General features: G+C 49.7%; 1 protein-coding gene across 1 annotated transcript in view; it reads left to right on the plus strand.

The window, feature by feature from the left end:
• The first annotated feature begins 5,653 nt into the window (after positions 1–5,653).
• Positions 5,654–16,903, plus strand: part of fpgs (folylpolyglutamate synthase) — a 92,699-nt gene continuing 81,449 nt past the window's right edge. Inside the window, exon 1 of the mRNA XM_070863811.1 lies at positions 5,654–6,089. Within this exon, the coding sequence (XP_070719912.1) occupies positions 6,087–6,089 (3 nt within the window). The 5' untranslated portion in view covers positions 5,654–6,086. The remainder of the gene's footprint in view (positions 6,090–16,903) is intronic.

The following is a 16,903-nucleotide window of genomic DNA, read 5'->3' on the forward strand; positions in this document are numbered from 1 at the left end:
TTGAATCGCTCCCACACCCTTGGTTCTAGACTGGATGGAATTATGAAGGGACTGTGACAGACTTGGACAGACAATCGGTTTCAAGGTAGGAAGCAGGTATGGCTTTATTGTGTTTAAAAGAAAGTAAAAGGCACACCTTTAATAAAACACACAGAATATTGATACCAATACACGCTGAGGGGTACAACACATTGAATAAATTGTCATCGTACAGCCTGTGGGGAAAAGAATACAGCTTAAACTCTAAATGGGGTAAAGAGGAGAATGCAGATACATTTACACAAGTTATCCCAGCCTCCCCCTCCCAATTCCCCTAATTAACTAAGTTATAACTCTCGGGGTTCAGGGGCTATGCTCACCAATCCCTTTTGACAGTTGCCGGTGAATCATGGTTTCGGGGTTCACTGCACTTGGCCTTCTAGGCGAGCCATACACCGGACGGAGGAGAGTAGTCTTCAGTTGGGGTGAGTCCGCTGATGCGGGAAGTCGCGTTTGGATGTATGGGGTAAGTACCCACTTTCTTTGGTTAGGAATAGTTTTAGTTAGTCCTTTTTGGTAATTTCTCACCCATTGGTCATTCAGAAGTAGATTGTAGAGTGTAAATAAATGTCGATTCTTCGGTTTTTGCTGAGTTGGTTTCGGTTGGTCGTTTCACTGGTTGTGGTGGCCCGGGTTATCAATTTGGTTGCTGACACCCTTCCTTTTCGTGGGCCTCTTGCTGTCAGTGTGCTCGGTCGGTCCTTGATGATTTCTTGTTTTCTCCACAACTCCATTTCTTCATTCCCCACCTCCAGCTGTTTGTTTCTTTTTCCCTTGTAAAACTGGGAATATATATACCCTAAAAAGGCTTCCTTATCCCCTGCCAAATCTGGCCCAGCTCTTTGTTTCAAAGGAGATTCTCATTAGTTTTGAGCTCTCTTCTTTGTCAGAATGTGTCAGGCTCGTTCAACAGTAATTTGATTATGATGTGTTAATGTGGAAAATCACTGGTTGGCATTGTTGAAGCAGTGTTTAAACTCTTGGGCCGTTGGGCTGGGCCCGTGATTTCTATAGGTCTATTTGCACATGCATACCTGTAATGGTCTCCGGTGATTAGCCTGATAGCTCTTGATGCGTTTATGTCCTAGGGAGCGAATTTTTATGCCTCACAGTTCTTGTTAGTTATCGATTGACCCATTCTCCCAGACAAATTGAATTAGCTCCAATACCCAATTCCTGAGTGAAATCCCACCCTCTGTTCTGGCAGTCTCGTCCAATATGCTCCTTTAGAGATCTTAAACTTGTAAAGCTCTTAGGTATCTCAGAGTTTTTCCTAGGATACCAAAATGTTCATCGAGTTCCAAATTAAATTCCCTTTCCTATGAGTCCAAACACTGGGGGGGGGGGCGGGGTCCATGAATGCATCCCCTTTTTTCCTTTGCTGGCCTCTTCTGCCCTTTAAACTCATTTTAAAAGTCCAAGAAGGGATTTTTCTCCTCTGCAGGGGAAAGGTACAAGGAATCTTTGCGAAATATTGGTAAATTCTACAGTCCCCCCTGTGATACTATACCACTTATGATTTCATTTCCAGGTGAGCAAAATTCCTGACTCCCAAGAGATAACCTTCCCCGTAAATTAACTAAACTAATACCCAAAATATGCATTACACTTATGCAACATCACCATAGATACACACTTTTCCCTTTACAGGTACAAACTTTTTACATTTACACCCTCCCAGCTTGGAGGGGGTTCAATCACTACAATTGCATTTCAGCACAGTTACATATCATTTCAATTACATTATATTCACTAGCATGTAGGTAACGTGCAACCACATTACAGAAGGAAGAACATAGATTAAAATTAAACAACATCAATTGGTCTCCTGAGGTTTGTCCATCACCTGGTAATGTCTGGATCCTGCCCTTGAGAACTGTTCTCACGCTGGCTGACACACAAGACAAACTCAAAACAATCACCTAAACATTACTGCAACATTAACCTTAATTCTAAACTAAATTTAAAATGTAAAACGGTGCAGTCAGCTGCCTTAAACTAAAAATTAGAGCTATGTACAACCGCCACCCATCTCCGGGTGGCCTGGTTAATCCCTGTCAGGCCCATGCCTTGTGCGGCCTGATAGCTGCCTGGATGCTAGGGTTTCCCCGCAGCCGGTGAGCTGGAGACCCTTGTCTCTGGGACAGCTTGTTGCTACTGCTCCTGTAAGACCCTCACCGCTGGAGGCGGCTGGCTGGGGGTCCCTACTCTTGAGCGACCTTTGTACTTCTGACCTTCGGCCTTTCCTGTCGGGCTGCCCTTCTCCTCGGGTAGAATTGCTGAGGCTCAGATGCCAGTGAGCACGGTATCTTTGGCCGTGGTGTACGGAGGGTCCTTCTCAGGGCTTTGGTTACTGGGGGTGCATCCGAATCTCAAACGATGGGTGGGATAGCCCCTCCAGTAGTGCAGTTCACCGCCCCTATAGGCACGGTTTCTGAGCCTGCCACATTCCCTGTGGGCCCTCCACTGTCGGGGGTGGCCAACGGAGAGTCCCCGTCCTGAGGACAGTTCACCCCTCCCGGCTGCCCTCTGTGCTTGGCTGACCCTGGGTTGTATAGCTTGCACTGGTTGATGTGGAACCACTTAGTACGGCGGGGCAGCTTTATGGCATAGACCATCGGGCTTGCCTTGTCGACAATGCTGTATGGCCCCATATATAATGCTTCAAAAACCCCTACCCGAACATAGTTCCTCACCATGACCTGGTCCCCTATCTCCAATTCGTAGTGTTTGCTGGGTTCTAGCAGCAATCGGTTACTCTGATGCTGTCTGCCCATGTTACTAGCAGCCTGCCAGTGAATCTGTTTGAGGTGTTCAAACAGGTTCCTGACAAACCGGTCCCGGTTCACCTCTCTGAGCTGACCTTCTGTGAGCACCGGGGCTAGGACATGGGGGGGGTCCGCATGATACGGCCAGTCATGAGCTCGTATGGGGAATACCCCGTGCTCTTTGGCTGGCTTGGATCCCCATTAGGACCAACGGTTAGACCTCCACCCATTTTTGGGGTGAGTCTCCCATCTCCTTCCACAGCCTTTCTTTAATGGTGCGGTTTAAACGCTCCACAAAACCCGATGATTGTGGGTTGTGGGCAACGTGCCATTTCCCCTCAATGCTGAGCACCTTAAGGGTTGCTTGCATTACCTGCCCGGTGAAATGGCTCCCCTAGTCTGACTCCACATACTGTGGGAGTCCCCACCGGCAGAACACTTCCCTCACTAGAATCTTAGCTGTCCCTTTTCACTGCCCAATGTGTGGTTAGGAGGTGTCTCTCACAGTTGGAGTACCTCTTCTCCACATCTGTGACGATCCTGGAGGAGTAAACCACCGGTCTCAGCTGGCCGTGCCACTCTTGAAGCAGCACTGAGCTTAAACTGACCCCGCTGGCTGCCACCTCCAGGAAAAACTCCTTTCCTACATCTATTGCTCCTAAGGCTGGCGTGGTCTGCAAGTCCTTCTTAAGCTGATTAAATGCTGCCTCGCAACCCTTATCCCAGTCCTACTCTATACCCTTGTGTAGGAGCCTGAGCAGAGGGGCTGCGGTGGCTGCATAATCCTCAATGAAGTCTCTGCAGTACCCGGTGAGTCCTAGAAAGGATCTTACCCCTGTCACTGTGTTGGGGGCTGGTAACTCCTGTACTGCCTCCCTTCTAGCCTTGTCTATGGCCCTTTCCCCAGCGCGCACAGTCAGCCCCAGGAATTTGACTTCCCTCTGGCCGATCTATGCCTTCTTGGGGTTTACTTCAAACCCTCCTTTTAGCAGCTCCAGCAGCTCGGCCAGCAGTGGACCATGCTCCTCCCCCTGATCGATAAACAGGAGCAGGTCATCCATGTAAAGTCCTTACACAATACTACAAATCCACACGAGGCACATTCTATGGACAAGGTCACTCTGTGACCTGCACCTTGATTCACAGGACCAAGAAGTGATGACCCTGCGTGGGACCTCCCTTTATATACCTGGATGACCAGGTGAGGAGTGTCTCCCACAAGTTCAGCCCCTGTGGTCAATGTGTGCATTTCTCAAGTATATACAGTATTGCAGTGTTGTTACATGAAGGTTACATACATGACATCACCTCCCCCCCCCCCCAACATCTTATTGGGATCACAGGTTAAGTCTTTCGGGTGGTCTGCGCTCCCTCGTGGAGCACCGCAGTTGGGGCTCTGGCTCCGGCTGTTGAGCCTTGGCTTGCGTGCCTGTCCCCTGTGGTGATTCCGGCCTGTCTGGGCTGACCGCAGGGACTGTGCATGCTGCTGAATGTTCTTGTTGCTTGTTCACTGGCGGTGGATTTGAGCAGGCTTTCCATGTTTCTTTGAAAGATCGCAGCCGCTGATCGAATGCCAAACGGGCACCTGTTGTAAACAAACAGTCCCTTGTGCGTGGTGATTGTGGTCAGTGTGGTGTATGTAGCACACAAATCACTGACTCCACACGGTCTGGTGTAAGTTTAACTGCTGTGACCTTCGTCCTTTATTGTTCAGCTCCAGAGTGCCTCCCAGGTGTAGTGGTCAGCCTTATATAGTCCTTGTTACAGGTGCTACCAGGGTTTCCCACCGCAGCGCCCTCTGTGGTGTGGCATAGTACTTACATTACATTTAAGGTACTGGGACGATACACACATCATTACATAACATCACCTCCCCCCCCCCCCCCCCACCTGGACGCAGGACAACGATACACACATCATTACATAACATCACACTTGTCCAACGGAAGGCAGGTGGGCATAGACAGTGCGTTAGTATGGTACATATTATCTGGTACATTAAATGGTTATTGACTGGTAGCGGAACCTTGATTTCCTTGTTAGCCGTTATCATTAATTGTACTTCATCCATTATTTTACACAAATACAGTGGCCATTCAGCATAAAAAAGGTCATTCTTATTATAAATTCACTATCTCACATTAACATAGCTCATTTTAGACTCGCTCTGCCAAACAGAAGTCCTTTGTGGGGACCACCTCTTTGTAAGGCCCTTTTAAGACTCCCAGGTGCATTTCCTCTTTAAGGCGCCATCTTTGATGCAGGAGGATTCCACAAGGCTTCTCCTTGGGTGCTGCCATCTTTGATGCTCTGCAGCTCCGACACGATGCCGCTGTCATCTTCTCCGCCGCTCCGCATGCCCTCCGCCGTCGCAGCCTCCGCTCCCCTCCGCTGCCACCTGACTTGCCGCCTCTCCTGCGGCCGTCGTGGCCTCTCCAGCGGCTGCACTTGCCGCATCCTCCGCGGCCTCCGTAGCGGCCTCCCCTGCGGCTGCCATGGCCGCCAACCGACGCTACCAGCTCCTCGGCGGGGCCCGCCCAACAGCCTCTTCCTCTGCGGGGCTCTTCCGAACCGCCGGCCCCTGGATCCCTCAGCACCCCGCCCGCAGCGCCCCGCTGACTCAACCCCCACTCCCCACTAGGCCCCTCTGTGCAGGGCTGCTTGCCTGTGGGGGCTGGGGCTGCAGGGTCTCTGTGTGAGGTCCGGGCCTGGGACTTGCCTGCGGGGATTAAGGCTGCAGGGTCTCTGTGTGAGGTCCGGGCCTGGGACTTGCCTGTGGGGATTAAGGCTGCAGCTCCAGCTCGATCGGCGCTGCTCTCTGGGGACCCGGGGCACGGCAGCACCCCGGGGAGCAGCATCCTGTGGAGGAATGAAGTCTTCCCAGCTCCCACGGACCGTCCCCATCCACCTCCGGCCGAGGAGTGTCGGCCCATCGCCTGCAACGACCCACAAAGGTAAACCGTGCGTCTCGTCCCCGTGGGATACCTGCACCATCGCTCTGCCAAGAACAGGTATTAGTTCCCTGGTGTAGGTACGCAGCTTCGCCGTGACCGGGACCAGCTTGGGTCGTGCAGCTGGGTTAATCCACAGTTTATCAAAAGTTCTCCGACTCATCAACGACGGACCCGAGCCCGTGTCCACTTCCATACTCACAGGGACTCCGTTGATTTTTACTTCACTTATCACTGGGGGCGAATCGTCGGTACACATATACAGTCCAAGCACCTCATCTACCTGCTCCTCGCTGAACAGTGGATCATCCCCCATCTCCTCAGCCACATGGTGAGTCAGATTTATTTTACACATACGCTGAAGGTGGCCTTTAACGTGGCAGGTATTGCACGTATACTCCGCAAACCTGCACTGGTGAGCCCCATGGCTTCCTCCACAGCGCCAGCATGGTGCTGCTTGATTGGCCCCCCTCGGCGGACTCTGAGTTCCAGGATCCCGAGGTCCATGCTCTCTGCCCCGGGCAGAGCCACGTTCTGCAGTTTTGTCCGTGGTGGGCACTATCCTGTGGACTGCAGTGATGGTAAAATTTGTATCTGGCCGTGAGGATGCTCTCCTTCGGTTTCAACTGGTCACGAATGAGTTCAGTCAGCTCCTCGTATGACTTGTCCCTGGCACTCCCAGGTGCCAGCAAATCCCTGATGAGACAGTAAACCTCATCTCCACAACTGGAGAGCAATATCGCCTTACGCTTCTCTCATTGCGTCCGTGTCCTCCGTCAGGTCGTTTGCTTTGAAGTAGTACTCGAGCCTTTCCGTAAAGGCCTCCCAATCATTGCCCACGGTAAAATCCTTTAGCGAGCCCAGAGTAGCCATGGTTGCGTGGAGTTCGTCCGCTTCCTCGTTGCCAATGTGGTGTATGTAGCACACAAATCACTGACTCCACACGGTCTGGTGTAAATCTAACTGCTGTGACCTTCGTCCTTTATTGTTCAGCTCCAGAGTGCCTCCCAGGTGTGGTGGTCAGCCTTATATAGTCCTTGTTACAGGTGCTACCAGGGTTTCCCACCGCAGCGCCCTCTGTGGTGTGGCATAGTACTTACATTACATTTAAGGTACTGGGACGATACACACATCATTACATAACAGTCAGTAGTTTGGATTCGTCGGCCAGTTCTTGGGTCATGTATGCTGAAGTGAGGTCCAACTTGGTGAACAGCTTGCCACCTGCCAGCGTGACGAAAAGATCCTCCGCTCTCGGAAGCGGGTATTGGTCTTGTAGGGACAGCCTGTTGATAGTAGCCTTGTAGTCGCCACAAATCCTGACCGGAGCCATCCGCTTTTAGGACAGGAACAATGGGGCTCGCCCAGTCGCTGAATTCAACGGGCGAGATGATGCCCTCTCTCAGCAAATGGTCCAATTTGCTTTCAATTTTCTCCCGCATCATATACGGCACAGCTCTGGCTTTGTGGTGCACTGGTCTGGCATCTGGGGTGATGCAAATCACTACTTTGGTACATGTGATCGTCCCGACGCCAGGTTGGAATAGCGATTCAAATTGCTGTAGGACCTGTGAGCATGAACTTCGCTCCACAGAGGACACTGCATGTACATCCCCCCCATTTCCAGTTCATCACAACTAACCAGCTGCTCCCCAACAGTGCGGGACTATTGCCCGGGACAATCCAGAGCGGCAGCCGGTTCACCGATCCATTGTGTGTGACAGCTAACGTTGCAATGCCTAGCACTGGAATGATTTCTTTGGTGTACGTCCGTAATTGAGTCTCAATGCGTTCTAGTTTGGGTCTGCTGGCTTTGAGTGGCCATAGCTTTTCAAATTGTTGAACGCTCATGAGTGACTGGCTGGCCCCTGTGTCCAGCTCCATTCGTACCGGGATGCCAGGACCTTCATCATCATAGGTGGCTTTTTGGTATATGAGCTGTGAATGTTTGCCACATGAACCCGCTGAACTTCATCGTCCATTGATTTGTCCCACACGTTATCCTGCCTCGCAGACCCCTCATCTGGTCCATCCGCCTCGTAAATTAGCCTGGTCGCAGGTTTCCTGCACATTCTGGCTAACTGGCCAGTGAGGTTACAATTTCTGCAGGCGAACTGTTGAAGCCTGCAAGTCCTGGCAGCATGTCTGCCCCCACACCTGCAGCATGAACTGAGATTCCCACTGTTGTGAACAAAAGAGCTGTTACCAGGCATTCCTCGCTGATTGTCCCTTTGGCTGCTTTTGAGCACCCTGTTAGTGGGTGTCAATGGCCCCATCCCAGAACGCATTGTCCACTGGGATGGCGTAAATGTCTGTTCAGCCTGCCATTGTCTCTGTTGAAAACCTGTTCTGGGGTCTATTGCTGCCTGGGGTGTGTCGAACTGCCCTTGCCTGCCTGCTGGGCTCTGAGTCGCGTTTATGATATTGACCCCCTGATCCATCGCCACGTTGGAGTCAGGGTTGCGCGCGTATATTATCTTGGTTTCCTCCTCCCCCACCATAAAAGTCTGAGCCAGCAACGCCGCCGCTTCCAAGGTCAAATCCTTGGTCTCGATTAACTTTCTGAAAATCCCAGCATGACCGATGCCCTTAATAAAGAAATCCCTTAGCATCTCCCCCCTGCAGGTGTCTGTGAACTTAGAGGCTGGCCAAGCACCGGAGGTCCGCAACAAAGTCCGGTATGCTCTGTCCTTCCCGACGTCGGTGGGTATAAAATCTGTGTCGGACCATGTGTATGCTGCTCGCCGGTTTGAGGTGCTCACTGATTAGTTTGCTGAGCTCTTCAAGGGTTTTGTCCGCCGGCTTCTCGGGTGCTAGCAGGTCTTTCATGAGCGCGTAAGTCTTAGATCCACAGCTGGTCAGCAGATGGGCCCTTCGCTTGTTGGCCACTGCATCTCCCAGCCAGTCCTTCGTGACAAAGCTCTGCTGAAGCCTCTCAATGAAATCGTCCAGTCCTCACCAACACAGTACCGTTCCTCTGTGCTACTGGTGGCCATTCTCGTGGGTCGTTGATTCCCGTTTTTCGTCGCCACTGTAAAGTCCTTACACAATACCACAAATCCAACGAGGCACATTCTATGGACAAGGTCACTCTGTGACCTGCACCTTTATTCACAGGACCAAGAAGTGATGACCCTGCGTGGGACCTGCCTTTATATACCTGGATGACCAGGTGAGGAGTGTCTCCCACAAGTTCAGACCCTGTGGTCAATGTGTGCATTTCTCAAGTTTATACAGTATTGCAGTGTTGTTACATGAAGGTTACATACATAACAATCCACATACTGCACCAACTGCTGGGGTCTGCTAAAGCCCTTTAAACAGTTCACCATGCGTTGGTGGAAAATGCTGGGGCTGTTGTGGAAGCCTTGGGGAAGACAGTTCCACATGTATTGTTGGCCCTTAAAGGTAAAGGCGAACTTGTAATGGTCCTCCCGTTTTAAAGGAATGGACCAGAACCCATTTGAAATGTCCAGCACCGTGAAAGTGGTCGCGGATGCTGGAATACTCCCTATGAGGTCCGCTACGGCTGCTACAGTGGGTGCACAGGCAGGGATATTCTTATTTAGTACTCGATAGTCCACGGTGGCCCTCCATGAATTGTCCGGATTCTTAACCAGCCACAGTGGAGAGTTCACATGGGTAGCTATCGGTCTTAACACCCCTTGCTCTGCCAGTGATCCCAGCGCCGTTGTCAGGTCTGCCTCTGCCTCCCTGGGGAAGTTATATTGCTTTTGTGGTCGGGTCACGGGGTCCCCTTCTACCTTACCACAGTCATGTTTGTGGTGGCGAAGGCTGCAAGGTGTGCCCGTACATATGCCTGGTACTCCACTTAGGTGTTACTGACCAGTAATTCCAAGTCGTAACCCTCCTTTGGCTTCGCGGTACACAACGTTCCCTTGGCCCCTTTTTCTGGGATCACTGCCAGCTCACCTTCCCTGTCTGTCCCTATGGCTCCCCCTAGACAGTGGTTCCTGAGATCCACTGGGATCTGGTGGCTAATGATAAAATCAGCCCCCAGGATCCCTTTTCCCTTCTGCTCCCATTTCATCAGGACACACTTCCATTTGGTTTTGAGTGTCCCTAACTGAATGGTGAGTGGGATAGAAAACGAACCAGTTTGCTCATTGCCTGTGAACCCCACTAGACTGTACGGGACCCCGTTCGATAGAGATGAGGTAGCTGGGTTATCTGCATATACAAGGGTGCTGGAAGCACCAGTATCTAGCAGGTCCGTCCCTTTCACTTTCTCCACCTCCATCGTAACGCACGGTCTCTTCCAGGCATCTAGGGAACACAGGTACACAGGCTGCGCTGGCTCTAGTCATGCATCTGGGTGGGTTGGAGCAGAGGGTTTTACCGTACCGGCTACTGTACCGGTTGCAGTAGCTACTGCTCCCTGTCCGTTTATAAGTGTCTGTAGGGCGGCTACGAGTGTCTCATATGAGTCGGGTGTTCCTGCCCCGGCCTTACGGGCTGGGGCTGGAGGGGCCTTTCCCTTAGTCTCTTTCCAGGGGTTCCTACAGTGCCCACTTTTTCCACACCCAAAACACGCCCCCTTTGTGGGGAGGGTTCCCACTTTCCTGATGCCACTCTCTCTTGCCTTGGCTGGGTTTAATCTCATGGACCTTCCCTTTAGAGGAGGGCTCCTCTGTTCCTCTACCGTTCCGGTAAGCCAGGGTCAACTGTCTGACCACTGTCTCCTCGGTGGTTCTGGGATTTCCTGGATCGAACCAGGCCTCGGCTTTTGCCTTTACTGCAGGTAAACTGTTTGCCACCAGGCTGCGGAGCCAGTGAGACAGCTTGTTAGGGGCCAGGTGGGCCCGGTCAAGAACCCCACTACAGGCCTTTTTGTATACCAGCCACAACCTGTTGGCGAAAGCCTGTGGAGTCTCCCCATAGAGCTGCACTGTCTTCTCCACTCAGGGGAAAGGACTCCCGTCGTTCATAGCCATGGCCTCTAGAACCTCCTCCTTAACCGCAGCGTACGTGTTTCGTTCCTTTCTGCTGTCTGCAGAGAGGGAATGGCACAGCTTGGTGTCTAGCGAGAAGAGCAGCAGCTTAGCCTGCTCCGAATCATCAAACCCGTTAATATCCCCTGCGTGTTCCACTTCCAGGAAGTGTACCGAGGGATCTCCCTGTTGGGTGAGCTTACTTAGGTGGCCTATCATAGCCCTCAGTTTTTGGGTGTCGTGGGGGATTACGAAGTTGCTTTCTAGGGGTCCTGCTGCCCCATTGGTGCCAGGCGGGCCAAACTTCTGCTGCCGGACCGGGTGCATTGGCCCTGGTTCCGGCCCTCCTTGTATTGGCTCACCCGCTTCCCCCTGCTGCCAAGCCGAGTTAAAACTCGGGGCCGCCGGTGTTGGTAGTTCGCAATCCTTGCCTGCCCCGCACTCTGGCTGACACCCCTGCTGCTCCGGGCCGTTCCTGGGAGCTGCAGGCGGTGACTGAGGGGTTTCTCCTTGTTCTACCAGGTGTTCCTGGGCTAAACTCGGGTTTGTCAGGCACACCATGCCTTTAACCCAGGATAGAGCAAGGTTCAAGCTTTGGATCTGCTGCTGGCAGGGGCCGTGGTCTCCTGCCTCAAATTCCCTGGTACTGGCTACCTTATAGGCTACCTGAATGTCTCTCACCCTCTCCCCGTACTCTTTAACTTGCTTGGCGAGGCAGGAATTCTCTTCCCGCAACGCCCGTTTGCTATTCTTGGCTTCGATAATCTGACATTGTAAAAGGTCCAGTTGGGTTTTGTGCCATTCTTTAGTGAGCTCTCTACTTTCCTTTAACTGTCCCACCTCTGTCCACAGCCTTTCCCCGACTGTGGCCCTTGCGCTGGACCTCTCTTCTGCCTGCCTCAATACTTCCTTTAATTTCTCATTCTCCTCATCTAGAAGCCGGATCTGTCGCTGAAAGCAAACTAGCCAAATGGCCTTCTCTATCGACCTTTTATGGTCCTTGCTCTCGGTCCATTGAGCTGCAGCATCTTCTGGACGCTCAGCATATAATATCGAGTACTCACTCCTTAGCCACATTTACCCTCTTAAACACATACGAGGAAATCCCCTCTTCCATTTTGCTTCGTTTCCTGAAACCAGTCTCTCTCTTATCACGTCCCTTGCCCCAGAGTCCCTTCGTGGTCGCCATTATGTAAGGGGTGGTTTTCGGGGAGGGTCAGCTTTCCCTTCTGACCTTATATGAGCGGTTTCGAATTGCTCCCATACCCTTGGTTCTAGACTCTGGATGGAATTATGAAGGGACTGTGACAGACTTGGACAAACAATCGGTTTCAAGGTAGGAAGCAGGTATGGCTTTATTGTGTTTAAAAGAAAGTAAAAGGCACACCTTTAATAACACACACAGAATAGTGATACCAATACATGCTGAGGGGTACAACACATTGAATAAATTGTCATCATACAGCCTGTGGGGAAAAGAATACAGCTTAAACTCTAAATGGGGTAAAGAGGAGAATGCAGATACATTTACACAAGTTATCCCAGCCTCCCCCTCCCAATTCCCCATACTAACTAAGTTATAGCTCTGGGGGTTCAGGGGCTATGCTCACCAATCCCTTTTGACAGTTGCCGGTGAATCACGGTTTCAGGGTTCACTGCACTTGGCCTTCTAGGCGAGCCATACCCCGGACAGAGGAGAGGACTTCGGACTGCGTAGTCTTCAGTTGGGGTGAGTCCGCTGATGCGGTAAGTCGCGTTTTGAATGTATGGGGTAAGTACCCACTTTCTTTGGTTAGGAATAGTTTTAGTTAGTCCTTTTTGGTAATTTCTCACCCGTTGGTCGTTCAGAAGTCGATTGTAGAGTGCAAATAAATGTCGATTCTTCAGTTTTTGCTGAGTTGGTTTCGGTTGGTCGTTTCACTGGTTGTGTTGGCCCGGGTTGTCAATTTGGTTGCTGACAACCTTCCGTTTCGTGGGCCTCTTGCTGTCGGCGTGCTCGGTCGGTCCTTGATGATTTCTTGTTTTCTCCACTACTCCATTTCTTCACTCCCCACCTCCAGCTGCTTGTTTCTTTTTCCCTTGTAAAACTGGGAATAGATATACCCCAAAAAGGCTTCCTTATCTCCTGCCAAATCTGGCCCAGCTCTTTGTTTCAAGGGAGATGCTCATTAGTTTTGAGCTCTCTTCTTTGTCAGAATTTGTCAGGCTCGTTCAACAGTAATTTGATTATGATGTGTTAATGTGGAAAATCACCAGTTGGCATTGTTGAAACAGTGTTTAAACTCTTGGGCCGTTGATTTCTATAGGTCTATTTGCACATGCATACCAGTAATGGTCTCCGGTGATTAGCCTGATAGCTCTTGATGCGTTTATGTCCTAGGGAGCGAATTTTTATGCCTCACAGTTCTTGTTAGTTATCGATTGACCCATTCTCCCAGACAAATTGAATTAGCTCCAATACCCAATTCCTGAGTGAAATCCCACCCTCTGTTCTGGCAGTCTCGTCCAACATGCTCCTTTAGAGATCTTAAACTTGTAAAGCTCTTAGGTATCTCAGAGTTTTTCATAGGATACCAAAATGTTCATCGAGTTCCAAATTAAATTCATTTTCCTATGAGTCCAAACACTCGGGGGTGGGGGGGGTCTCCATGAATGCATCCCCTTTTATCCCCTGCAGGCCTCGTCTGCCCTTTAAACTCATTTTAAAAGTCCAAGAAGGGATTCTTCTCCTCTGCAGGGGAAAGGTACAAGGAATCTTTACGAAATATTGGTAAATTCTACATCTCGCTGCGAGTGGACACGACACCTTGGGGTGCAGCACTGTGTCCAGCCAGCAACGCATGCCGTAGGGCATTTGTTGCGGCTGTCTGCTCCCTGATCGCCTCCAACGTCTCCCGAGCTGTCTGTGACTGCTCAGAAGACCAGCTGGAGCAGCGCGAGCAGAACTCGCTCCAGGTTGTGGAGAACTGGCTCCAATTGGCTGAGAAACCCGCGAACCCCTGGATAAGGTCGCGACCGATCACGACCGTCTCTCTGCACAGGGATAGTAAGCTCTCTGTCTGGTCCTCCGTGGCAGGCGAGTGCATATCACGCTGACCGGACCGCCGTGGGGTCAGCGTCTGCAATGTCACGCGCCTTGCCGTCACCACCTGCACACCGCTTGGTCCCGGTGCCTCATCTGTCTCAAAAGAGATGGCCGCAGGTTGTTCCCCCACCCATCTCCCACAAAAAAAATCTCCTGTTCTTTCTCCTCCTCCTCCTCCTCCTCCTGCTCACGCACAGCAGCAGCAGGAGTCTGCACTGGCTCCTCCTCTGGCTCTTCCTCCTGGGAGGTTCCTGAATGTTCAGTGGACGTGTCCGCTGACTCCAGTAATACTTGTTGACCTTTGAAAGACGAATGCACGTTATAAACAACGTTTAACAATTCAAATCAATTCATCTCAATTATTCAAGAACTCAAAACAATCGCTCACCAGGCCTAACATGACCTCATTTGAAGATCAATAGTACATCTCAATAGTATAACTCAATTATATATCAAATTAAAGTATCATTGCATAGGATTACCCGCGTAACAAATATTTACTATTGATTCACACATTGCACAATGCACAGTTCTCGTTACTCACGTGACTCTAGGGTGGGTTCGGCCACACCACGGGTTGTGACCGAATGGCTTTCTGGCACCACCAAGGCCACTGCAAGCTCTTCATAGGCAGTGAGTGACTGCAGCATGGCACAGCCCCCACCCGTCCTGCGTTGCTCCCGTTGATGGATATCTTCTTCTGTAATAGATAAGGTAACATTGCACGGCATAAACAAATGGATTTGGCAATAAACATTTAATTGACAGATTTATAAGTTCAATTACAAGTTTGCACTATATTGCATAGATATTTCATACTGTAACATTCAAATTTATGTTGCGGTGCATAAATGTAATCATACTTTAATCCTAATTTAGTTATTTAGTTATGCTTCAAGATTACGAGATAACATTGCAGATTCTAATTAGAATTTCCATACGTCATTAAATAATAAATATGGATGATTTCAAATATAAATTTCAACTTACTCTTGCAGCCTCCAGTAGACTGTTCCATCTTTTGCGGCACTGGTCCGGGGTCCGCGCTTCATTAGATGCCGATGTGACCACGTCGGCAATCTCTGTCCAAATTCTCCGATATACACGGGGTGGAGGTTTCCCATGCCCACCCTGTGTCAGATCCTCCCACCTCACGCTAACACTGTTAACTAGGGCCTCATTGGCTTCCTCGCTGAAGGGCTTGACCCTTCACCTTTCTACAGATCCCTCCATTCTTTAAATTGATATGAATTAAGGCTTTGTCAAAATACCTGCTTCCTTTCTCCTCTCTCTCTCTCTCTCTCTTTCTCTCCCAGACCCACACAGAGCTTCTGAGCATATGTGAAGACCCTTGACCTCTTAAAACGCGGGAAAGAGCATCAACCTGAAGAAAAAAAATCAACCTGCACATGCGCAGTAATACGTTGCTAGGGAAGCTTTTTTTTTCATTCACTTCCGTTTTCTTTGGGCAATCGTGAGATTGTCGAGAAATCACATCGCCCATTTGACATCGCTGGGGTAAGGCCGAGTGGAAAATCGGTGATACATCTTGCATCGCTGGAACAAGGCCCATTTTTGTCGGCCTTAGCCACCAAGCAGAAAGTCTACCAGGGGATTTATCCACCTTCAGTCTCATTATCTTACTGAGTACCACCTCCTTGGTAATTGTGATTGTGTTAAGTTCCTCCCCCCCTATAGCCCCTTGACTATCCACTGTTGGAATATTGTTAGTGTCCTCTACCATAAAGACTGATACAAAATATTTGTTCAGAGATTCTGCCATCTCCATGTTCCCCATTACTAATTCTCCGGTCTCGTCCTCTAAGGGACCAACATTTACTTTAGCCACGCTTTTCCTTTTTATATACCTATAGAAACTCTCACTATCTGTTTTTATATTTCGTGTTAGCTTACTTTCATAGTCTATCTTCCCTTTCTTAATCATTTTTTTAGTCATTCTTTGCTGGCTTTTAAAAGCTTCCCAATCTTCTATCCTCCCACTAGTTTTGTCCACTTTGTATGTCCTTGTTTTTAATTGGATACTGTCCTTTATTTCTTTAGTCAGCCACGGATGGCTATCTTACACCCTTTCCTCCTCACTGGAATATATTTTTCTTGAGAATTGTGAAATACCTCCTTAAATGTTCATCAACCGTCCTACACTTTAATCTATTTTCCCAGTCCACTTTAGCCAACTCTGCCCTCATACCTTCATAGTCTCCTTTATTTAAGCTTAGTACGCTGGTTAGAGATCCAACTTGCTCACCCTCCATCTGAATTTGAATTTGAAATTCAACCATGCTATGGTCACTCATTCCGAGGGGATCCTTTACTAGGAGATTGTTTATTAATCCTGTCTCATTACACAGGATCAGATCTAAGATAGCCTGCCCCCTGGTTGGTTCCGTTACATTCTGCTCAAGGAACTCCTCCTCAAGGCTACCCTGACCAATTTGATTTGTCCAATCAATATGGAGGTTAAAATCACCCATGATTATTGCTGTTCTCTTTTTACACGCCCCCACTATTTCCTGGTTTATGCTCCGACCAACAGAGTTGCTACTGTTAGGGGGCCTATAGACTACGCCCACCAGTGACTTTTTCCCCTTATTGTTCCTTATCTCCACCCAAACTGTTTCAACACCCTTATCATTTGAGCCAATATCATTTCTTACTATTACAGTGATTGCATCCTTTATCAATAGAGCTACCCCACCTCCTTTTCCGTTCTGTCTGTCCTTCCGGATTGTCAAATACCCCTGAATATTTCATTCCCAGTCCTGGTCACTTTGCAACCATGTCTCTGTAATGGCTATCAGATCATACCTGTTTGTCTCAATTTGTGCCGTCAACTCATCTATTTTGTTACAAATGCTACGTGCATTTAGACAAAGTGTCTTTAAGTTTGTTTTTTTAACCCTTTTTTTCCCTGCTTGTTTCCTCTTTCCTTCAAACTCACTTTCTATATTTTTGCTTTCTAATTCCAGCTTTACCCCCCTCCCTACTGAATCTATTTTCAGGATCCCATCCCCCCCTGCCAGGCTAGTTTAAACCCTCCCCAACAGCACTAGCAACCCCCCAGCCCCCGCGAGGATATTGTTCCCGGCT

Source organism: Pristiophorus japonicus, chromosome 20, assembly GCF_044704955.1.
Source record: "Pristiophorus japonicus isolate sPriJap1 chromosome 20, sPriJap1.hap1, whole genome shotgun sequence".
In the NCBI taxonomy this organism is placed as follows: domain Eukaryota; kingdom Metazoa; phylum Chordata; class Chondrichthyes; family Pristiophoridae; genus Pristiophorus; species Pristiophorus japonicus.